The 22,225-nt window shown below is 51.9% G+C and overlaps 8 protein-coding genes across 8 annotated transcripts; 3 read left to right on the plus strand and 5 right to left on the minus strand.

The window, feature by feature from the left end:
- Positions 1-2,020: 2,020 nt before the first annotated feature.
- Positions 2,021-3,897, minus strand: ColSpa_06086 (uncharacterized protein; the record flags this gene model as incomplete). The annotated part of the gene is made up of 4 exons (XM_049272298.1): positions 2,021-2,379; positions 2,448-2,833; positions 2,945-3,453; positions 3,517-3,897. The coding sequence occupies 4 exons, from the start codon at positions 3,895-3,897 to the stop codon at positions 2,021-2,023; spliced, it is 1,635 nt and encodes a 544-aa protein (XP_049128255.1).
- Positions 3,898-4,130: 233 nt separating this feature from the next.
- Positions 4,131-6,979, plus strand: ColSpa_06087 (vegetative incompatibility protein HET-E-1; the record flags this gene model as incomplete). The annotated part of the gene is made up of 3 exons (XM_049272299.1): positions 4,131-4,413; positions 4,469-5,423; positions 5,488-6,979. 3 exons carry the CDS (start codon positions 4,131-4,133, stop codon positions 6,977-6,979), a joined length of 2,730 nt encoding a protein of 909 aa, XP_049128256.1.
- A 431-nt stretch (positions 6,980-7,410) lies between these two features.
- On the minus strand, positions 7,411-8,418 carry ColSpa_06088 (secondary metabolism regulator LAE1; the record flags this gene model as incomplete). The annotated part of the gene is made up of 1 exon (XM_049272300.1): positions 7,411-8,418. One exon carries the CDS (start codon positions 8,416-8,418, stop codon positions 7,411-7,413), a length of 1,008 nt encoding a protein of 335 aa, XP_049128257.1.
- Positions 8,419-13,214: 4,796 nt separating this feature from the next.
- Positions 13,215-14,098, minus strand: ColSpa_06089 (uncharacterized protein; the record flags this gene model as incomplete). Its single annotated transcript, XM_049272301.1, has 2 exons — positions 13,215-13,965; positions 14,037-14,098. 2 exons carry the CDS (start codon positions 14,096-14,098, stop codon positions 13,215-13,217), a joined length of 813 nt encoding a protein of 270 aa, XP_049128258.1.
- Positions 14,099-14,300: 202 nt separating this feature from the next.
- ColSpa_06090 (cutinase transcription factor 1 beta) lies at positions 14,301-15,609 on the minus strand (the record flags this gene model as incomplete). Its single annotated transcript, XM_049272302.1, has 3 exons — positions 14,301-14,975; positions 15,048-15,128; positions 15,208-15,609. 3 exons carry the CDS (start codon positions 15,607-15,609, stop codon positions 14,301-14,303), a joined length of 1,158 nt encoding a protein of 385 aa, XP_049128259.1.
- A 1,025-nt stretch (positions 15,610-16,634) lies between these two features.
- Positions 16,635-17,587, minus strand: ColSpa_06091 (polyketide transferase af380; the record flags this gene model as incomplete). The annotated part of the gene is made up of 2 exons (XM_049272303.1): positions 16,635-17,412; positions 17,460-17,587. 2 exons carry the CDS (start codon positions 17,585-17,587, stop codon positions 16,635-16,637), a joined length of 906 nt encoding a protein of 301 aa, XP_049128260.1.
- An 812-nt stretch (positions 17,588-18,399) lies between these two features.
- Positions 18,400-19,509, plus strand: ColSpa_06092 (dehydrogenase RED2; the record flags this gene model as incomplete). The annotated part of the gene is made up of 3 exons (XM_049272304.1): positions 18,400-18,703; positions 18,786-19,179; positions 19,272-19,509. 3 exons carry the CDS (start codon positions 18,400-18,402, stop codon positions 19,507-19,509), a joined length of 936 nt encoding a protein of 311 aa, XP_049128261.1.
- A 1,189-nt stretch (positions 19,510-20,698) lies between these two features.
- On the plus strand, positions 20,699-21,931 carry ColSpa_06093 (putative feruloyl esterase B-1; the record flags this gene model as incomplete). The annotated part of the gene is made up of 1 exon (XM_049272305.1): positions 20,699-21,931. One exon carries the CDS (start codon positions 20,699-20,701, stop codon positions 21,929-21,931), a length of 1,233 nt encoding a protein of 410 aa, XP_049128262.1.
- Positions 21,932-22,225: the final 294 nt, after the last annotated feature.

Consider the following 22,225-nt stretch of genomic DNA (forward strand, 5'->3'; position numbering starts at 1 on the left):
CTCTGGAGCATTGATTTTCAATGGTAAAATAGTTTTTGATTGAGATGCACGGAAAGATGAGATGAACGATCGAAGAAGGGAGAGAGAACAGGACGGGGTGCATTCTAAATTGATCTTTGTTTTTTAATCGCGTCTTGATGACTCATTCCATGGTCTGACACCGGTCAGACCGGCACCATAAATGACGATATTACTGGTCATCGTCAACTTTGGGTTTCCAACAAAACTCGCGGTCTGGACTTGGTTTCGAGATTGAAGAAAGACGTCATTTAGATGAACTCAGGTATGCGACAGCGTTGATAATTGCTGTCACATAGAGCGAATGGTCGGACATCCGCTTCGCAGCAGTTTATACACTTTTGCATCCATGTTCTCGGACATTTCACATCCACAACCATAGTCTTTAATCTTTCAGATCAAAGAGCTGTTAGCCTACCGCTGGACATGGCGATTTCCGCAATGACTTGGGGAGTATGTCAATGTAGTGCAATGCCTTGTCGTCAGTGTGGTGGCTTGCATCGGTACCCGGGCTATTGGCAACGGGTCCCCGAATAGCCGAGTCCCCGCATCTGTCATAGAAGCGGCGGTAATCCCATCTTCTCTCAAACTCAACTTCGCATCCATCAATATGGAGGAGTCCAATCGCCCTATCCACCCAACAGAATGGCGCGGCTTCCTGTTCTCCCTTGCCCTTTCTACCCTGCCGGTCGAAGCATGTGAATCTGAGCTAGAACCTCTGCATCATGGGTATTAGGTCTTGATAATCGTGTACTCTATTGACAACCGGTGCATTCTTGTCTCCCAAGGCCTCAACCGCGTTCATCTTGTCTGAGGTAGCTCTGGTGGAGTCTGTGGCACTGGTTTTGCCACCGAGTCACTGACGATGAATTATCGTATGGTCCTATATGGAGCCACCCATAAGAAGTCGATGGGAGTTGAAAGCAATGTGCGTGGCCCTTATTGTTTGATCTTGCCCTTGTCTGTGGACTTCCACTGCGGGCAGCCGTTGCGGTAATCCGCCAGGGTGGAGTTTCCCGGATACCCGCGGGCACGTACCTGTACCCAGATACCCCGTACGCCAAGTATCCACGTACTCGAACACGGTGACCCGATCCGGGCTTTTGTCCTTCGGACGCTGCCATTGACACCAATCCTACACCCCATAGGCCCGACTTTTAGTCTTCCCCAACGACAATATTTTGAAAACTTATATAAATGAACTCGAACTGCAACATTCTAAGGAAGGAAAACATCTCACTCCAGTCTCTACACAACAACCAACTAGGAAAATGGACTCGAAGAAAGGAACAACCAGGTCAGTAAATCAAAGCCAAGAGCCTCCGTGCCAAGCTAAAACGTAGAAGCAGAGTATCTCGGCCACGAGAAACCGTCAAGGTACTCTATGATCACGAGCTGAAAAACGCGGAGGGAAAGTCAATCGTCGGTATCGAAGTGGCCTATCAACCAGGTGGATTCACTCCTCCCCATCGACACGGCGGTGCTACAGTGGTGGGACTTGTAGTTGAAGGACAAATACTCAGCGGCATGAACGGAAATCCGCCAAAAGTGTATGGGGTGGGAGAAAGCTTCATGGAGCTGCCGGGCTGTCATCACACAGTCAGCGAAAACTATAGCAAGGAGAGTCCTGCGAGACTTATTGCTGTTCTTGTTGTCGACACTGAGGTTGTGAGATCGGGTTATGGAAACCTCACTGTCATAGACGATGGATGGGAAACATGCATGTAGACGACATGTCAAGCACTAATCGTCCACATGGGAACAGTAGAAATATAACTAGTTGATATGTAGCCAAGTGCTTATATTTCATTAGATAAGCATAACAAATACTACTAGAGTTGAGAAATAAACGATACGCCTAGGAGAATAGGGCAAGAAAATCACCTGTGGCAGAGCTCTAAGGTTACAGCATCTATATATAAGGCCGAAAACACAGACGTCATCTTCGGAAGCTAATCTCATTGCTTTAGAGGCATGTCTGGAAGGTTGCAGTGTACGCCGCTCAACAGAGAAGACACTGCATCTCCCGCTCCAAAGGCTCCAGAACTCGCTCCTCGACTGTCTTTGCAAACTCATAGTTGCGGAGCGACGCAGTCGGATCGAGATAACACTGCAGGCAGTAGGTGATGGCTTTTGTGAAGGCTGACGTCAACTTGCCCTGGCTCACCTGCGTCTCGAGAGATCTCTGCGCTGTCGATAGGTCCGCACCCATGTTAAAACTCCCGTCGCGCCCCATGTCCTGCTGCATACGAAGGCTCTCTATGGGCTTGCCGACGTTGATCTCCAGGAGCATGACGGCCAGGGCGAGCAAGTTCAGCCTGTCTGGCTGGTCCTCTAGTTTGGGTTCCGTCGTTTTGAGATCTGCTTCGATGCTCCATTAACCTTAATCGCAACGGGGACTCCACAGGCAGGACGTGCTTGCAACATACCTATTACAGGATATCTCCTAGTCAGATATGGGTGCCGAACATCGACTGGGCCGTTATCCGCGCTCCCGGGTCGCAGAAACAGAATATCCTCACGGCTCCACGGCTCACGGAGCCACGGGGCTTCGCTAAGCTGCAGAACGGAACAGACCAAGGTGATGGCTAGGGTGTAGAGTTCCGGAAAGGAGATATTCTGCTTGAGACTTGGCAAGTAGTCACCTAGCGAGACGCCGTTGGCGATCAAATCGCACGGCGGGCTTTGCACCTCGCATGGACCACGCAGCTCGTCTGATGAGTCGAGGTTGAAGCCCACAAATGGGTGTGCAGCGGCCTGAATTCTCGAACAGATTTCGGTAATGGTTTGGATCGATGCAGGATCCTGGACCAGCCTGAGTTGAGGATCAGGAACAGAGAATGTTATCGTTGGTACCCCAGGGCGGATGCTGTGTTTCCAGCCTTAGCCGGTCAGTCTCTTAGGAGTAGAAAGTCGAATCACACACCTAGGATCAGAGCCATCATTGTCATCCAAGTTGAACTCGGTGTTGAGCCAGGTCAGAACTGATTCCCTCCAGATACACAGGCCGAAACAGTTCATCGAGCCGACCGCCCGGGATGAACCTCTCCAGGCCCGCCGTTGGCGCCGCACCAATCTCTGCTCCAGGAGCAGCCCGGCCTCGTGGGCGCCATGAGTCCGGCACCAGCTGCGCGACAATACTCGGTGGATCCTAGAGGCGTTTTGCTGGATAGTTTGCAGCGGTGCTACAAAGCGGATCCGGACCCGCGATTCTGACGAGTCGCTTTGCACGTTGTCCTGAAGTTTCGCAGCCTTCTCCAAAAAGCCGTACAGTCTCGCATTACACTCGTCGAGCTGTTCCAGCTTCTCGCCCACGGCTCGACGCTTCATGGTGAAAGCGACGCGCTTCCGGAAGTGGAATTTCTGCCGAAAAATAGGCGTTTCAGAGACTGGAGGATTGGCAAAAACGATCGCCTCCAACCCGTCCTGTGTAACCTGTCAAGAGTCAAGAATGTCAGCTCAAGTCGCCCGCAGCAAGTCCTGATGAATTGATCGAACCTTATCAGAACCGTCAATGTTGAGGTTTGCCGCGACAGAAATCATGATACGGGCGATCTCCTGTATTGTGCTAAAGGCCGGCTGGTACGCGTTGCCTAGTTTCTCACGGAGGTCCTTAACGAGCCACTCGCTTTTCCAGTCGTCGCTTTGCGGATCATTGATCATGTCAACGAGGTCTTCGTTGCTTACGACCTGCTTCAGCAACAGGCGGACATTCTGCTCGTATGCTGTGTGTCCCATCAGGAGGCGTCGGGTTACTTTGGACAGCTGACCTTTCCATTTGAAGAAGGCTACCGTCGGCTCCACAAAGTCCTCGTAGTGCTCAATTGCTGATATCAATAGGGGAACGGCACCCAGGACCAGACCAGCGATTTCCGCCATGATACAAAACTGTCGCACGGTTCCCTGCCGCGATGAGGCTAACAGCGAGATGCGGGAATATCACGAACTTGTCGCCGGGCACGCGCAAGAGATGTTTCTCCGTCACCGCTTACGGCTAGCGTCCTGCACGGCAGCCTGATGGCCTGCCGCTTCCAAGCGCTGACCAAGGAACGAATCGCAAATAAATCTCTCGACTTGGCCGGATGATGACAACTATTCCTCAAACTGACAGCATGGAAATACCTCCGGCCTTCCCGCTGGTGGCACCCAGCAAGTTGTGCCTCGCGGCGTTAAACCAGCTGTTATCGTCACTGGAAGTGGCCGGGAACGAGTACAGATCTCTCATGCCACCCCAGACGCTGAGAAATCAACGAGACCGGTTTAAAATATGGGCCGGTAATCTCGGTGCGCTTCAGGAAGGACGAGCTTCGCTAGACTTCCGTCTTCAGGAGTCGATCCTCATGCAGTCGGCTGTTCACAAGCTCCTGAAACAGTTGGAAAAGACGGTCATAAGCAGTAGGTCAGGCCGCGCTGAGCACGATGGCAATATGACCCTGACTGTATGCAACAGGCATCGAAGTGGTCCGCGGCGTCAGAAAGCCACTCGAAGAGTCATTGACTTCGGCTGACGAAGACGAAGACTTGTGGGGAGACTCCGGCGATGAAAGCAGCTCAGATGAACAAGAAGGCATTAATACGCGAACAGAGCTGGGTCAAAACACTATTGCAATCATGCAAATTCTCTCAGACCTGTTCAGGCTTTCCTTCAAGATTAGAAACCCTGCAACACGGTCCAGTGGACAATCCGTGATAAAGCCGCTTCTCTTCAAGCAAACAGTTAATGCTGACGACACCACAGCCGTGGATCTACTGGCTTGTTTTGCAGGATTTGACCGCGGCCACATCGAAGAGGCGTTCTGTGAGCTGCGACGCGCTGTCCATGGAAGACCAAGACTGAAAGACGTGTATCCTGCGTATGATTCTCTGGCCGATAGCGACACCAATGAGACGAGCCCACAGCTTGCAGCGTCTGAGGGTCCGGTAATTGAGCCGGGAGAGGAGCAACATGGCTTCTTGATCGATCGCTGGAGCAGATCCCTGACGAATCGCCGCCGATATTTTGCTTATTGGGAAAATCACGCGCTGAAGCTGGCTAGGGAGGACAAGGAGAAGGCACCGGACCAGGCCGAGTCCAAACTACAAGACTTTATGAAGGCACAGCCTACTCCTATGCCAATACCGGCTGCTGCTCTTGCGGCCGCCGTCATAATTCCGGCAGCGGTGGCTCCGAGTTTGGCCGGAAAGAGTATCCTTTCCGGGACTGAAGTGTCAACGTACAATCGGAAGCTGGACGATGAAATAGATACTCATTCGGTAGTATCGTACGCATCGACAACATACGACATTGACGGCACCGTTGCAGACCTGCCCCAAGCTCCTCCAGTCAAGCCGTCCCAGACAGAGTTCCAGTGTCCGTACTGCTGGGTCACCTGCCCGGCGCGCCACTCCAAAGGCAAATATTGGCGGTAGGTTTATCTGTTCCTTGTGTTGTAGTATTGCTTCTCCGCACTGCTAATCCGGGTTCTGCAGGGAGCACATCCTCCGCGATCTTCAGCCGTACATGTGCACATATGAAGAGTGCTCCGACGCCGACGCCCTGTATGCGACCCGGTCAGCCTGGCTGACACACGAGGCAGATGTCCACCGCCGGGTGTGGCGCTGTTTCGGGCACTTGGAGCCGCTCTTTAAGTCACAGGACGCCCTGCAGCAGCACCTGGAGGCCGAACACGACGACCTGCTGGGCCCGGTCCAGATTCAGGAGATAGCCAAACTTAGCCACACGAGCACGGTAGAACAGCGGAGCGTGTGTCCCTTTTGCCAGTCAGCTGGTCCGTTCAAAAAGGGGCTCGCGAACCACATGGCATTCCATATGGAACAACTCGCATGCTTTGCGGTGCCACGCAGCTCAGGTGTCGACAACGATGAATCGTCACGCGGGAGCAACACGAATACGGCCCATGGTGGGCTGTCTGCTGCTTCTTTGGCATCTGCTCTGCTGGTCTTCTCTGATGCCTCATCTGGGAAGGGAGATGGGTCGAGTTCAGAGGACTATGGGTTCATGGCAGTCGCCTTTTCACCCAACGGTAGGATGCTCGCCTCAGCTTCCCACAACGAGACTGTAAAGCTCTGGGATGCAGCGACGGGCCAATATCTCATGGCCCTTGAGGGCCATAGTGACTGGGTCACGTCGGTCGCTTTCTCACCCGACGGTAGGGTGCTCGCCTCAGCTTCCCACGACGAGACTATAAAGCTATGGGATTCAGCGACGGGCCAATGTCTCATGACGCTTGAGGGCCATAGTGGTACGGTCACGTCGGTCGCTTTCTCACCCGACGGTAGGGTGCTCGCCTCAGCTTCCCAAGACAAGACTATAAAGCTATGGGATTCAGCGACGGGCCAACATCTCATGACGCTTGAGGGCCATAGTGGTACGGTCTGGTCAGTCGCCTTCTCACCCGAAGGCAAGCATCTCGCTTCGGTCTCAACCGATGAGACTGTACGGCTCTGGGATGTGGCGACAGGTTCTCATGCAATCACGCTAGAGGGCCATGACAATCGGGTTACTTCTGTTGCCTTCTCACCTGACGCTAGGATGCTCGCCTCGGCCTCAAAGGATAATATTATACGGCTCTGGGATATGGCATCATTTCAATGTCTTAGGATTCTTGAGTGCTTTAGCTGGAACCATGGGGAGGTACGGATCTGGGATATAGCGACAGTCCAGCGGCTGCTCAAGAAGGGCGCTGACCTTAACTTGAAGGATGATGATGGCCGGACACCGCTGTCGTGGGCTGCTGAGGGTGGGGATGAGAGCGCCGTCCAACTACTGCTTGAGAATGGCGCTGACCTTGAGTCGAAGGATGAGGATGGCCGGAAGCCACTGTCATGGGCTGCCGAGAACGGACATGAAGGCGTTGTCTGGCTGCTGCTTGAGAAGGGCGCTTACCTTGAGTCGAAAGATGGGGATGACCAGACACTGCTGTTATGGGCTGCTGATTACGGCCTTGAGGATGTTGTCTAACTACTGCTTGAGAAGGTCACCTTGAGTCGAAAGATGAGGATAGCCGGATGCCGCTGTTACGGGCTGTTTAGAAGATGCATGAGGCCGTTGTCAACTCGATGCGTAAGGCCAATAGACGATCTCAACAAAATGCCAACAAACATGTTTTGTGGAACATATGTGATCCTTGTCCAAGGATTTATTAGCATAGTTGTTCTTACCGATGACTAACAGAATAAGTTTTACCACAAGAGTTTGGCTGCTAATTGAAACTAGACGCCAGCGACTAAACATGAGTAGCCGTAGTCAGTGGGCGTAATAGTGAGATTCTTTCAAAGGATGCTGTATCAACAGTACTCGAACTTTGATTCTTAACGTAAAGTGGTTAGCTTACACCAACAGAGGGCGCTGATAGAAAAGAAAACGACGTTACAGATCCAAGTCTCTGGAGGCTATTCCTGATCAACTTTCGATGGCTTCCGGCCGTACACAACATATCCATTCCAGTAAACATGCGTGTTTGTATTCTTTAGCTCCTCCCGCACGTTAGCACAAAAGACCAATGTCTCATTCTTTGACCAGTCCAATACGCGAGTAAAGAGTCCAAGGGTCAATGCCTCCAAGCCAGGGAGCAGTTGTTCCTGGTTCCAAATGCCTAATTCCCTAAGCTTCCTGTCCATCGGCCACGGAGAAGCTGGAAATGTGACCCGTCTCGTTTCTATGTCATCGAACCCAGCTGCTTCCATCATCATCGGTATTTGGTCCGTCTTGTCAACGGGGCGGCCGACTTTGTTGCAAGCATCGACGATGAGGTGGCTCCACTTGTAGAGTGCAGAGTCCATCTTGAAGGTGCCGTCATCGCATACGGGGGGCCAGAGGCTATCTTGGATCTCCAAGTAGCCTCCTGGTTCCAAGTGGTCGTATGCTTGTTCCAGTACGCCCTCCCAATTGGCAAAGCTTCCGTTCATGTTGCGGGCAAAGATGAAGTCAAAAGGCTCGGTCCAAGTCCATTCCATTTCCAAGTCATCAATCTCGAAGATACAATTAGGAGAGACGTATCCTGGCTGTATGGGACTGAGGTCAACACCGATAATTGTTGCCTCCGGGTGCGCGTCAGCGTAGTCGAGGGCCCAGATGCCCGTGCCTGTGCCGAGGTCGAGGACTCGTTTGACGGTGGTGGAGGCGTTCTTTGGACACAAGCACAAACTCCCGTCGAGAGTCAACATCCAAAGATGGTTGACGATATCTAGTCGATCTTGCTCTTCTTCGTCGTTCGGAAATGCATACTTGCCGTCACTCATGCGGTGGTATGTTCTTCCATTCTCGCGGCGGTAGTCCAGGATACTTGATCTCAGCGACGTATGCCATTTGCTCGTCAAGTAATCTCTGATAGAGTTAGAAGAATCTACGAAGGAGTCATCTGAATGATCTGATACTTGGCCATGCGGTTGAATAGCCATTTTTACTGGCTTTAGAACGATTGGTCCGATGTGATATGGCTGCTGGTTGGTCAAGTGTTTTCGGAAGTGGCTGTGGGAGAGAATGATGATTTCGGTTTACCCCTCTTTTCAGGAGAACCCTGTTGATAAACTGTTACTCCGCTTTTGCATACAGTTTTGTACTGGTTGCTCAAAAGATGTTGTGTGGTCTGTTGGTTGGATGTTGCAACTTCCATGTCCGGAACGGAAGCCCCACCTGTCTACCAGGGCATGGAAACCGCGAAACAACGCGTGGCTGACCAACAGTCCCATCTTCTGGCTTGCTAGAATTATTGAGTTTGCTGTCTTTGTTTGCAGTTGGCTCTTGATGCATGAGTTTTCAGCTGCATCGTTAGCTCAGTATGAACGACGGTCGGCGGGCTTGAATAACATGAAGAATATTAATTAATTAACTCGAATCGCAACCTTTGAACTGGGACTGCTTCGACTAGTCCTCCGGCAACTGGATTGCAGCTGCTTTCTTGTTCAAGGCCACGGAGATTGGAGCTTTTCTACGCAGACTCCTCTTGATGGAATCTCTTCATCATCAACGTGGTACTTCATTGTGACACCAAACTTCATTATCTACACCTACTCTCTTATTAATCACCATAGTCATCCCCTGTTACTTGTGATTGTTAACCTCACCCATGAGCTTCTTCCAGATCGTCAAAACTTTCTCCCTCATACATCTCACTCTCACAATAGAAGCCAGGAACTCGTCGAGTCCTTCTTGTATGTGCGCCCCTTCGCTGTAGCGATTTTTAAAGTCAGGTTATGGATGTCGTCTGAGTGCCGCCTGCGTCGCCTACGCTCTGTCTGGTGCTGCGAATCGTGTTTGTGATCCCGCTGGGCTATTCACAGATCTCTCACCCAACCTCATTCCGCCCCGTTGTGACTGCGCCATATTTCTATGTCTCTGCTTTGAGGGTTTCTCCGAACTTGACTGCGGGCTTTTGCGTTGTACCTATGGTTAGTATCTTGAAAGCTGGAATGTGCCCTTTGTAGTCGGTAAGAACCTTTCGCGGTCCGTCTTGATCAAGTTCATTTAGCGGTGTCCCAGGCGCTGCAAAGGTGCTGTTTTCCCTTTCATTTGGCGCCAGGCTATGGTTCCGCATGTCATCGGCCCGGGTTGCATCGAGCCTCACCTGGTCCGCATCCGTCATAGTCCTGACGTGATTCATTTAGTTTCCGAAGCGCTCAATCGCCTTGGCAACCTTGTTGAACTTTGCCTCGTCGAGCACCAGGAAGGCGCCCTACCTCCATGAGTCCGAGGCCAGGTCAAGTTGAATGAGCGAAGCCTCGTGGATGTAGTATTGCGCATGCGAGAAAGCGATCTGGAAGGCGTTGCGGATCTGCCACCCGTTCCAGCGGAGATGAGGCGCGTTCACTTACTCGTCGAAGTAGCGCTAGGCGTGCTCGATTATCCTCTCGGCCTTGATGATGAGCCGAGACTTCTCCACGGTGATTCCCAGGGACTGTTTCTACTTTCAATCATCAACCGCTCGCAGCTTCCGAATGTTTTCGCTGATGATGTCGATCGTCCGGTATCTGGAGAGCGGCCCGTAGTACGGACCGGTGTGAATTCTAGATTTGAAGACTAATCGGGGCGGTCAGCTCAGCAAAGCACAAAGTTTCAGTCAAGCTGGCGAAATACCTGGTTCAGTTTGAAGTCCATGTCCTCCGGTGTCAAATCTAAGTCACCGCACGCTGTCATAAACAGAGAGTTGTAATTAGCCTGAGCTACAGCCCCGGCGGTTCGGTGCCGTCTCCCCAGTTCCCCCGGAGCGCCATATGATAGAATGAAGAGACCAGAGCGCTTGCCACAGACAAGGTCATGGTCTTTAAAGCCAATGTCGCTGCACGGTGCGTTTCTCAAAGTGATTTGCGACCAAGTGCTGCTTGATGAGCTTATGGTTCTAGTCAATCTGCAAGTCGTCAAAGATGACTGATTGAGCGGGAATCAAGCTCAGCTATATTGTGTTGACCGTGTCGAAGCGCCGCTGGCAAAAGATAGAGATGATGAATCGTCTGGACAGGAGCATTTTGTTGGTCTCTTCGTCGAAATCGTCAAGCGTCGTCACGAATCCATCGCTCAAGGCTCCCAGGAGAGCGTTCGCCTCGATCCCGGCTTTCTAGCTCTCGTTCTTTTGTGTCATCATCTTGCTGCGTGTACTCTTCGATGCTGTCCTAAGCCTCACCAGCTTTTCCTCCTTCACTAGAGCTCGGCTAGTGATGTTTGCTTATATCATCGACACCTTGGGATTAGTCGTTGAAGGCTTTGGCGGGAAGAGGGCCTTCGAACTCGGGCTCCCGCAGGCATTGTCCCTTAGTGCCTCGGCGAAGTCGATATTAACATCGCTTTCAACATGGTTCGGCGTGTCCTTACATATCAACGCGCTGGACCGCTTCGGACAATCTAAGAATTGGCGCTTACTGTGGGGGTCTATTTGCGACCCACCGGATTTTCCTCTACAAAATGCCACACAGTAATTAGACTTTCCGTCCTTAGCTTGAATACGGTTAATTGAGCCACCCTACGTTGACCAATCACCGGCCAGACCCCTTACACCACCGTGTTGCTGGCTCAACACAGCAGTAACACTATATCCAGCCTTGTAGCAACCTCCCACTTGCTATTGCAACCCTTGTCGCCTTTCATCGTCGTGAAGGAACAGGTAAACCGGGCTGCTGCAGACAACGTAAGCAGCCACAAACTCATGGTGTTGAGAAATAAGCTGGTTTAATGGGCAGATGACCCCTGTGGCTACCGAGACGCCAAAATAGGCAGCGTTGAAAGTCCTGTCCAATGTGTAGTGTAGGTATTGGAACCCTGGTTGAATGACCCGCATCGCTGGACCAGGGATGCTCAAGAGCAGCAGGCTAGCCGTTAATTAAAGTCTGGAGGATTCTCAGCTTAGTGCCTCGGTTGGGCCGGCTGCCTAAATGAATGGGGCGGGAAATGGCTGTAACGGGAGACATCCCCTGGATGGCGCCTAACACTGGCCGTGATAGGATTGCAGTCCCTGCAAAGGATTGAAAGAAGGAAAGTGTCGGCAGCTAGGCGTTTCAAATCGGAAGCACAAAGTTTTCAGATAATCTCGCTCACCCGCTCATCTGACAATACTCTCAACGCATGTCTCGTAAACTGCCTTGGGCAAAAACCTGAGGCCTGCCCTTTTGCTCGATCGAGAGCGACTGACGAACAGTCAAGCAACAATGTCAACCTGCTTCGACCGTAGCAGCAACCAGGATCTGCAACTTGTCGCATGCGACCCTAACGGCAGTCTCAAGTCATGTTGTGCGCCCGGCGACTCTTGCGCGAGCAACGGGCTTTGCGTCACAAGCAATCCAGACACCTTGACACCGTATTTCATCAATGGGTGCACGGAGCCAAACTGGGACAGCGATACTTGTCTAAGTCAATGCGATAAGTGTAAGTTTTGATTCATTATCCTATCAAGTTCTCTTGGCGCTGATGAGCCGGCTGTCAATAGCGGGCGGGAATGGTGTTCAACCATGTGGAAAGGGCAAGTTTTGCTGCTTTGGGCTTCAGGGCTGCGACTGTAACAACGCCACTGCTGTCTTTAGTTTGGATTCCGTCAAGGTGGTTGCGAGCATTCCGATCAGTGCCTCGACAACATCAAGCGCGTCTTCAAGTACATCAAGCGCGTCTTCAAGTACATCCACCTCCGCTAGTAACACCGCAGCCGAGACCACAACAACCGCACCTACGTCGTCCGTTAGCTCCGAACCCCAATCTTCAAATAACAGCAATAGCCTCTCCGTCGGCTTAGGCGTAGGTCTTGGCGTCGGGATCCCGCTCATTGCTTTCTCCGTTGGTCTTATCTGGTTCTTGAAGAGGAGGCGAGGATCAAAGCCGGTCGCGGTTACGCCTCAAGAACCTTCTAAGCAGGAAATTGGTTACCATGCAGTACATCGCATCGAAGAGCTTGGTGGCGGCCACCCTCGCTCAGAGCTTCAAGCTGAATACCATCCAGCTGAACTTCCAGGAAGTCGGTTATGATTAGTTTGATGATGACACCGAATATGTTTTGGCCAGAAGCGTTGTTTTTCGGGAGTTGGAAAATTTTCTAGAGCTCTTGGATGTCGTTAAGGCCCATACGATTTTAGCTTATTTTGCTTCAAGGCCCAACTATCAGATACCAGAGGTGGCTAAAAGTATAGAGCTCTGGGCAAATATCTAGACAATATACTCTACATTGGAAAGTCTCTATCCGGTCACACTAATCAAGGGCATTCTGCGCCAACCTCATTGTTTACCGTACAACTGCCCATAAGACCCCTGTGCATGATGAGATCCATACACATTCTACCGCCTGTCTAGACTAATGCGTACTTGATAGACTACAAGTATCTTTTAGTGAATCGTAACATAGTGTTGTAGTCGCTAGATGTCGTTATGTCTCTCATCACTGCAAATGTCCTTTACCATAGACTTGACAGCCAGCCTGTTTTTACTGAAACAAAAAAAACATGTCTGACGTCGGCATCTTATAGTATTCAAAGCTGCACTCTCTGTTGTGCTCACGGCTTCTGATGGAGTAAAATGGGGTCAAACACGGCGATTTATGCCCATAGACACGCTGCTCGTGGGCCAAGGTGCCTCGTTCAGATAGACAGATGATCCATTGTGTCCTTGAGCTACCATGCAAATATTGCTTACACTCAATAATACTATATCCTGCACTTGGACTTCCAACGACTCGCTTTCGCTGCCTTCACATCGTCCCAACTCATCATGAGGGATCGAGCTGTTAGGCCCAATCAATCAGGTCTTGGATGGTTTCGATGTACGACGTGTCGGCGTCGGCTACGCCGCCGAAGTAAGTTTCCATGACATCATCAAGGCTTGGGAATCCCAAAGAGTTCTGCTCGCCAACCCCTGAAGGTTCAGAGATCACTCTCTCCGGGGGAGAACAGACATTGTCCCATGAAGTGCCAATTGGGTCGAGAGGTGGCGTTACTCTGCGTTCGTGATCGTCTTTCTCCTTGGAGGAAGTGGGAAGATGCGTATTAATGAAATTGCTTTCCCGCCTTGTCCCAGCAGACTGGCCCGTTGATCGGGGCGTGGAGTGAGGTACGGGCTGCCCGGTGGGAGTGGCTCTCTGCCCGACCGTCATGTGGCTGACAAGCCACACCGGAAAGTCGTACTCTTCAGCAATCCTCCCTTTGCTGATTGACAAGTCGACGGCCAATATCATTTTCAGGTACAAACTCGGGTTCTTCAAAAGATGGTGGGCCCAGTCAGTTATCACTGGTCCGGAGTTTGCGGGCTGGGATTGCGTGTCAGCCTGGGCCAGGTCAGCCGCACGCTTCGCAGTCTCTTTTAGGAGCTCAACGCCGTCGTACTGCGGCAGGAACGATTTCATTGCCCCCATTAGGACGTCCAGGCGAGCTTTGTTGGACGCTGCTGTAGTTGGAGACTCGAAACTCGATTCGCCATTGATTGCGGCCAGCCGCGCGCTAACGAGATTCAGGGCCAACGGCATGGCGATGCAAGCCATCCTTGAGTACGGAAATTATATCAGCAACAATAATGTGAAGCGCCAAGTCAAATGAAAGAGCACTGCACTTACGCGCTGATTGGAAGCCAACGAACAAGGCGACGCCTGGTCAGCTCCTTGAAGAGCTGCGTCATGTTAGCTGCAGCATCTTGCAGCTCACTGCGGTTCTTCTTGAGTTCCGCTGTTTTCCGAGTTCCCCCTACACTTCCGTCAAAGTTTAAGTGTATGTAGAAGAAAGTCCTGTAATGGTAGAAGGCGATCTTGGCATGACTGGGTTACGGATGGTTAGGCGTTGGCTGAATGCTCTTGAAAGAATTTGTTGGGTACTGTTACATACTAGTAATATATGTACATCAGGTTGATGTGCAGCATCACGGACTTGTGTAGATCGTGCCTCTTGTTCAAGGTAGTCTGCCGTGCCTCTTTCACGGCTGGGAACTTAGTGCTAGCTCGGACAAACCACCCCTTCATAGCAGCTTCGCATTGCTGAATCTTTGCGTCTTCCTCCTGAGTTGGCCAATGTCTCGACCATAACAAGTCTTCGAAAGGGTATACCAGCGTAAGAAGATCGGTCAGGACGATCGTTAAATCGATATATACCTTGAAGAGGCCGACGAGGCGCTTCTTGCTGGTGGGGTTGTAAACGTTGGACCTGTAGACCTCGCCTTCGAGATCGGAAATGATGAGGGATTTGTTTGCCTCAAACCTGCAGGATTCGCGAGTAATGTAAGGGTTGAAACGGGTACACAACGGCGAGATGCGGTCTAGAGAAACACAACACCACCACAGACGGCGTAGCGCTCTGTGATGCTTTTTGGTAGCTGTGTCGGACAATGCTGGCACCGTGTCTAAGCGGTCCGCGTTGAGGCTCTTGGCATGCTGGATGGCGCGTCCAAGCCACATCCTGTACGGGATATGGGTTGAGTTGCAGGGAGGTACCCAAGCAATGAGCAGGAGTGCGGATTGCGCCAGTGGTAAGAGCGAGCTCTCTGTGTCCATGTCGTAGAGCAACTGATTGTCAGTGAGCATACGCCGTCATCCCACATGAGACATCGTTCATCGTTACTGATCTGATCAGCGTACCTTGGCTCTTCGATAGAATGCGGCTCTCGCAGTTTTAAGGCTGGAATATCCCAGCTTCTTGATGGTCTCGTACGGCACAAACTGCAATGATAGATAAGCCGAATGTCGGGTGGCCCTCATGTGTGAAGGTAAAGCCCTATAGCCTCCTAGTGGTACATACTGTGCAGCTGCTAAACAGCATTGTCTGGAACAGTAACAGCGACATCGTATCATTTGACGCGACACCTCTTTCAGTCTGGGAGTACATGTCCCAGAATTCACCTTCGTCGATGAGAGGAATAAGAGGATGTATGTGCAAGTAGTATTGCTCCACGAAGTCATCAAGCATTGGGCGTGCCGGCACGTGCAGACAGCCTTGGAACTCCAAATAGTTGACGTCCTGGGATGGAATCTTGTGCAGGTTGCCGATGGTAAGAAACCGGAGGTGGGAGTAGATCACGGTAGATGCCACGTGGGAGCCGGCGTGAGCGCGGCGGCTTAACCACGAGCCACTGTCTACCTCTTGGTCGGTACCAGAGGCGAATGTCGAGGAGTTGATCGACTCCCAGGGAAGGCCAGGCATGTAAGCATCCAACAAGCCCTCGCGAGCCCTGTCGCTTACACCACCCGAGAAGACGTCACTAGGGTGCTCGACAGCCTCCTCGTGCGTAAGTTCGGATACCGAATTGCGGAGACCAGGTTCGCGGGGCAATGTATATGACACTATTTGAGGGTTGATTATTTCGATCCCATCCGGAGATGGGTTCTCTCGGCGGTCGCGTCGTCGTCCAGTGGCCCTATTAAGTGGCGCCTTTGTCAGCGGCTATAGTCCATCTCGGCCAAGGATTGATCTGCCGGTTATCGTATACAATCTAGAAGCCCTGCCAACGACGAGACAACTCTTTTCGTGCAGTTGGCAATTTGTGCAGGGTTGGTTGACTTTGTGGACGTCACACCGAACCTTACGATGTCGACAGGCCAGACAGGCCTTTGCGGCCCTTTGCTGGCCGGCCCTGGCCCCGGCCTTGCGGCTGGGCTCGTCCGTGACTGGGTTGGGCATCATGATGACAAGAACTCAATAGCTATTGAACCATGTGTGGGTCGTTGTTACGTTCATAGGGAGCGAGGTTCGGCGGCATTGAAATAGAGTATGTACCCCACGAGCGGGCGCAAATAAACTACCGGTAGTCCGTCCCGTGACGTCGACAAGGACATGCGGTGTCCGACAGCGGGGCTGAATGCGGATCCGTCAAGGAAAGCTCAAGCCTCACCGCAAAGAGTTAGGGTAATTCTTCATCAGTGCTAACACAGACCCCTGTAGCTACTATGTACATGGTGTCAACATGGTAGAGGCACGGTCGTCTAAGTGGGACAGCACGATTCGCCAGTAGAGCAAATAATTCTTATGACTCCGTGGATGCATGAAACGGTTCGGCATCACCCACCGGGTAATAGCCAAATGGCGTTGTTGGTAAGCGCCAGCTGACCTTTCGAAATTCATTAAAAGTAGATGTCTTTGTTTTTCTTCTACCTGAGAGCCGAATAAGCGCTTTATTCCTCTTCAACAGTCCCTCCCTCGCCAGCCCTCTCAACTCCAAGCTTGATTATTTAAATTTTGAGAGTCTCTTTGAGAAACGCAATCTGAGAAGCCACATTCATCTCGAAATCTTGGCCATAGTACATGCTGAAGTGGTTCTGGCCTTTGAACAACTGTAGCTTCTTGGGTTCGCGGGCGCGGTTGAACGCTTCGAGTTGCAGATGTGAGGGCGTCGTGACATCCTTCTCAGCTACGACCATGAGCAGCGGCGTGGGGGCGATGCGATGGACATAGGCTAGTGGTTCGAACATGGAACAGTTTAAGAGACTCTGTACCGTCGCCCACTTGCCCCAATTCTGACCCCGGCGCGTTATTTCGTCCGTCAGCGTGACTGCGGCTGGGTCTTGGATCACTGCCTTGGACGTGCGTGTCTTGATGTGTTCAAGTGACTCGGGAAAGCTCGGGATCTTGGACGGTGCCCCGCTGGAGATGGCGCTGGCACGTTCTTGGAACAAGGCGTCGGGCGGACTGTCCGACCTCTGGGAAATCCACTCGCCCGAAATGAACGGCACCTGGACGACGACGGCGGCAATGTTCTTGTTGAGGGCTGCGGCTACGAGGGCGGTGCCGCCAGACATGCTCGAGCCCCAGTACACAATCTTGTTTGCATCCACCTCGGGCAAGGTGGTAGCGTAGCAGAAAGCGTCGAAGTAGTCGCGTGTCTGCAACAAAGGGTCGACCTCGTCACGTGGGCTGCCCTCGCTGTCACCGAGACATCGGTTGTCATATATGAGTGCAGTGATGCCAGCGGCTTGGAAACGGACGGCGAAGTCGGGCAGGAAATTGATTCTGAGGCCAGCAAACTGTAGAAGCGCAAAGTCAGCTTCGCTTCAAACGACAAGAACAGGACACTTGCGCCGGAGTTCATGATGATACAAGGTGTGTTTTCGCCAGCGGGGAAGAGGGTGCCCCTGAGCTTGATGCCGTCATAGGTTTTGAATTCCACATCTCGGGAGGAAGCCATGTTGGCGAGGCTTCTAAAGCAAGATCGTGGAGTTGGAAAGGTAAAGTAGGGGTAGTGGTTCGTGTAAGTCCGAGAGTTGGGCTTCGTGCTTGATTCCAGGCACACAATGTCAAGATTTTTGAGACAAGCATCTCTGTAGATTTTAATGTCCTAGAAATAAGTGGCGAGGTGCCATGAGCCTTCGCTCGGGCCAGGCTCCCACGATAGCCGAAAGAGTGAGCTTCGACCCGGAGTACTCGGCTTGAAGCTCTTTTGTCTTCGGCCATAGTTGTGGATGCAAGCCTCCAGACTGGGTCCTGTGAGGTTTAGTGGCCTCCGAAGGTCCAACGCCTCTCTGCCGTTGGCAGGTTCCTGACGCGAATCATGCGGGGATTGGCTTGGGCGTTTTCTCCACACTTCGGTGTCTCGGACGGCTTTGCTGTCCTTCGTTTCCCCCGCCTGGAGCTAAAGAGGGGCGTGATCTGCCGGTGGTGAGTGTCTCGGCAATAAAGCCTGCGCCTCCTTTCGGCCCAGGCCGCTCATCGTGCCGAGCGTCCGTGCAGACCGCAAGTCGCGCGAGCGCACTACAACCAGAGGCCGTCGCGATCGAGATGTGCTAACCAGCAGCATGGACAGAACGGGAGAACGGCACAAGCGACGACTGCTCGGCAAAAATCCTCCAATTGCCCGTTAATCTGGGGCCCCACGGGGTAGCTGGACACGCTACAGCTCTTGATAAAGATGAGACTAATCGGCATCATGTATGCACCATCTCATCTGCATTTGACTTGAGCGATCCGCCGCTTCTTTTGTGGTTTTTTGCCATACCCAACATGTCTGCTCTTACTCAACTCTTCCATCAATATGCTCCGACAGCTACCAACCTGGCCAGGTCGCCTAAAGTGCAAGCCGCGGCAGCAACCCTCTGTCTCCTGGGCCTGCTTCCGCGTGTGAATGAATGGTTCTCCCTTACCAGGGCTAACAACAATGTGACTGACAAAGCTTGGGATTGGTCCAAGGAGATCATCGTCGTGACCGGTGGTAGCAGCGGCATCGGCGCCAAGGTCGTTGAGATGCTTGACCACAGAAACGTCAAGACCATCATTCTAGACCTGAATCCGCCCGCGGCCAAAATTGGTATGCTCCTACCCTCGCTACTCATCATGAGTCTAAAACCATCACGAAAATACAACATAGGCTGACATCAATATTGGTCAAGGACGCAACGTCTCGTTCTATCAGATCGATCTTTCCGATGCCTCTGCGATTGCCGCAGTGGCCGAACGCATTCGAGTCGAACACGGCGAGCCCAGCGTTTTAATCAACAACGCTGGCATCGGAAATGCTGAGCCGATTCTTACTGTATCGGAGGCGAAGCTGCAGAAGCTGTTTGGTGTCAACCTGATTGCTCCTTTCCTGCTGGTGCAGCAGTTTCTCCCTTCCATGGTCGCCCGGAACCATGGACATGTCATCAACATTGCTAGCCTGGCTTCCTTCAGCACCCAGGCCCGCAACGTCGATTACGGGTCCAGTAAAGCCGGTATTCTTGCTTTCCACGAAGGACTGAAGCAAGAGCTGAAGCATATATACAATGCGCCGGCAGTGCGTGCAACGTAAGCCCCGTTCCCTATCATCCAGGATCTTGTCGTCTATCGTAACAAGTCTAAACGGTTAACGTCAGTGTTATCCATCCTACTTGGGTCAGAACGCCCATGGTCGAGAAGCTTTCCAAGACCGGGAAGTTCAAGGAGCCCATGGTGAGCGCGTCCGATGTCGCCAGCGCTATTGTGAACCAAATTTTCTCCGGCTACGGGGCGCAGGTTTGTATTCCATCGAGCCTGGGCTGGGTTTCGATGCTCAGAGGATTCCCGGTGTGGCTCCAGGAAGCCTTGCGCGACCGAACGACGCGTGGATTTTTGGCTGCAATCGAGGAGTCAGGTTAAACACTGCAATTGTAACATGCACACGACGAGAAGGGAATTCTTGTAAGATAAGCCGTGGACATGTTTTTCTTGAGACAAGGGACATCATTACCAGTCGAAAGCTATCTGCTCAGAATATTGGCACTGAGAAGTCAGGTTTGGCGCTGGTGACGATGGCTAGCAAGAACTATTGGCCAAGGCTGACAACTTCAGCTGGAATTTGACTACAAGTCTGAATGAGCTATTTCATATATTTCCTGGTGTATGTGCAATCGAGCAGAGAAGTTTTTCGGTTCCACATTGACTTACCACAAGGGCCATTGTCTCCAAAATTGCACGACGGTTCGAATCGACTATTCGTATCCTTCGACTCCACTTTCCAATGCCACAAACCCCTGTGTTGACGAGATCAACCGCCCTCAAAGTATTGGCCAACCAGAAGCGGGCTTTCACAGGGTCTGTCATACGAATTGCGCATCTTGATCGCTCGTAAGAATGATGACCCCGCGTACGGGAACATGATCTGGCAAGCGCCCCTCTAAAGAAACAACGGCCCCCGCCCGCCTGCAGACTTTCCCAACCCTGTTTGGGCAGATGACCAACTTTTATTTCATGGTTTTGCCGGGTTATTGCTGCAGACCTAGCATTCGAGAATGTAGTCAGTGAGTTTGGAACCAACCAGACTGTGATCAGCCTGCAGGGTTTCTTCTTTCAGAAGACGGGCTTCAAGCACAATTGCGGGTTCTAGCACGAGCTGCAGATAAGCACGGTAAGAGACACGGTAGTTCTAAGCTTCATGAGCACTTGGGGATAACTGCTACATGCGTAACACCAGGACGTAATTTCTTTAAGGCCACCCAAACATTTTATCACAATTCCCACAGCAGCTATGAGGTTTTCTAATCCCTTGCTTCAAATTTCCTTGGCTTTTGGTTCTGTTGGTGGCTCGATCATCGAGGACTGCGAATCTTTGGCAGGCCGGCTGAGCCTCCCAAACACAACAGTACACGAGACAACTTTCATCTCAGCAGGAACCAATATTTCCCTCCCAAACAACCACCCATCATGCGCTATTCCATTCCAGGTTGCCGACGTTGACATCTGTCGTGTTGTTTTCCGTACGATCACCGGACCTAGAAGCAACATATCCCTCGAGGCTTGGCTCCCATTCGAGTGGAGCGGCCGTTTCTTGGGCACGGGGAACGGCGGCATGAACGGTTGCATCAAATATGGTGATCTGAACTACGGAGCCTCGCACCAGTTTGCGACCATTGGCAGTAACAATGGCCATGACGGTACTTCCGGGGCTCCATTTTACAAAAACCCCGGCGTTGTTCAAGATTACGTCTACCGCGCCGTACATCTCGAAGCGGAGCTAGGTAAGGCGGTAGTCGAGGAATTTTACGGCATGAAACATACAATGGCCTACTATATCGGCTGCTCAACCGGCGGCAGGCAAGGGTTAAAAGAGGCACAGAAATTCCCAGGCGACTTTGATGGCATCCTTGTCGGTGCCCCCGCTCTCGATTTTCACGCCCTCATGTACTGGACCGGACAGTTTTTTATCAAGACTGGGACCAATGAGACCTCGAGGTTTCTCTCAGCTGCGCGGTGGGAGTTGGTATATGCAGACGTCTTGAAACAGTGCGACGGCCTGGACGGCGTAGAAGACGGCATTATTGAAGACCCCAATCTCTGCCAGTATCGGCCCGAAGAACTTATTTGCTCCGACGTCCCATCTAAGACATGTTTGAGCGGAGAGCAGGCTGCTACGGTTCGGGCTGTGTTCTCTCCAGTCTACGGCTCAGAAGGCCAGCTGGTCTATCCTCGACTGCAGCCAGGAGCACAAGCAACAGAGCGGATGTTCAGCGGACAGCCTCAGCAGTACCCCGTAGACTGGTGGCGATATCTTGTGTACGACGATCCTGAATGGGACATCTCAACATTGAACCTTCGAGATTACGAAGCAGCTTCACGAAAAGACCCGTGGAATATGTCGACTTGGGAAGGCGATCTATCGGAGGCAAGCGAGCATGGGGTTAAGATCCTGCATTACCACGGCCTGGAGGACAACGCGATCAGCAGCGAAAACTCAGAAAGATACTATGATCTTGTTTCACGAACGATGAATCTTTCTTCGGCAGAGTTGGACGACTTTTATCGATTCTTCCGGATTTCGGGTATGCAGCATTGCAGTGGTGGCTCCGGGGCCAGCATCATTGGAGCCACTCCAAAGCCCGTTTCGTACGATCCAGATGCCAATGTATTGGCTGCGATTGTCCGATGGGTTGAAAATGGCACCGCGCCGGACTCTATTCTTGGCAGCCGACAGATGGCGTCAGGAGAGATTGACATGCAAAGGAGACACTGCAGATACCCAGCTCGAAACGTGTTCAAGGGTCAAGGCGATCCTAGTAAGCCTGGCAGCTGGGAATGTATTTAAGATTGCAGTGCCAACTAGGAATGAATGTTTGGTATGGAAATAGGCTCGGCGATGTTCTTTTTCTGACTTGATTAATTACTGCCGGAGCATGCTCTAACACAACCACCCTGTTAACGAGCCACCCCCACATCCGAGCCACCATCGGCACCACCATCACTACCACTATCACCACTTATTTCACTCCCTCTTCCACCCACTGAAACTGCGTGGGATAAAGGAAGCCAGCAAGTGGGCAGTTGACACACAAACCACACCAAACACCAAGGTCCCAGTATCGTCACGAGTGCACCTGGA

This window comes from Colletotrichum spaethianum, assembly GCF_022836535.1.
Source record: "Colletotrichum spaethianum MAFF 239500 DNA, contig14, whole genome shotgun sequence".
Classification (NCBI taxonomy): Eukaryota; Fungi; Ascomycota; class Sordariomycetes; order Glomerellales; family Glomerellaceae; genus Colletotrichum; species Colletotrichum spaethianum.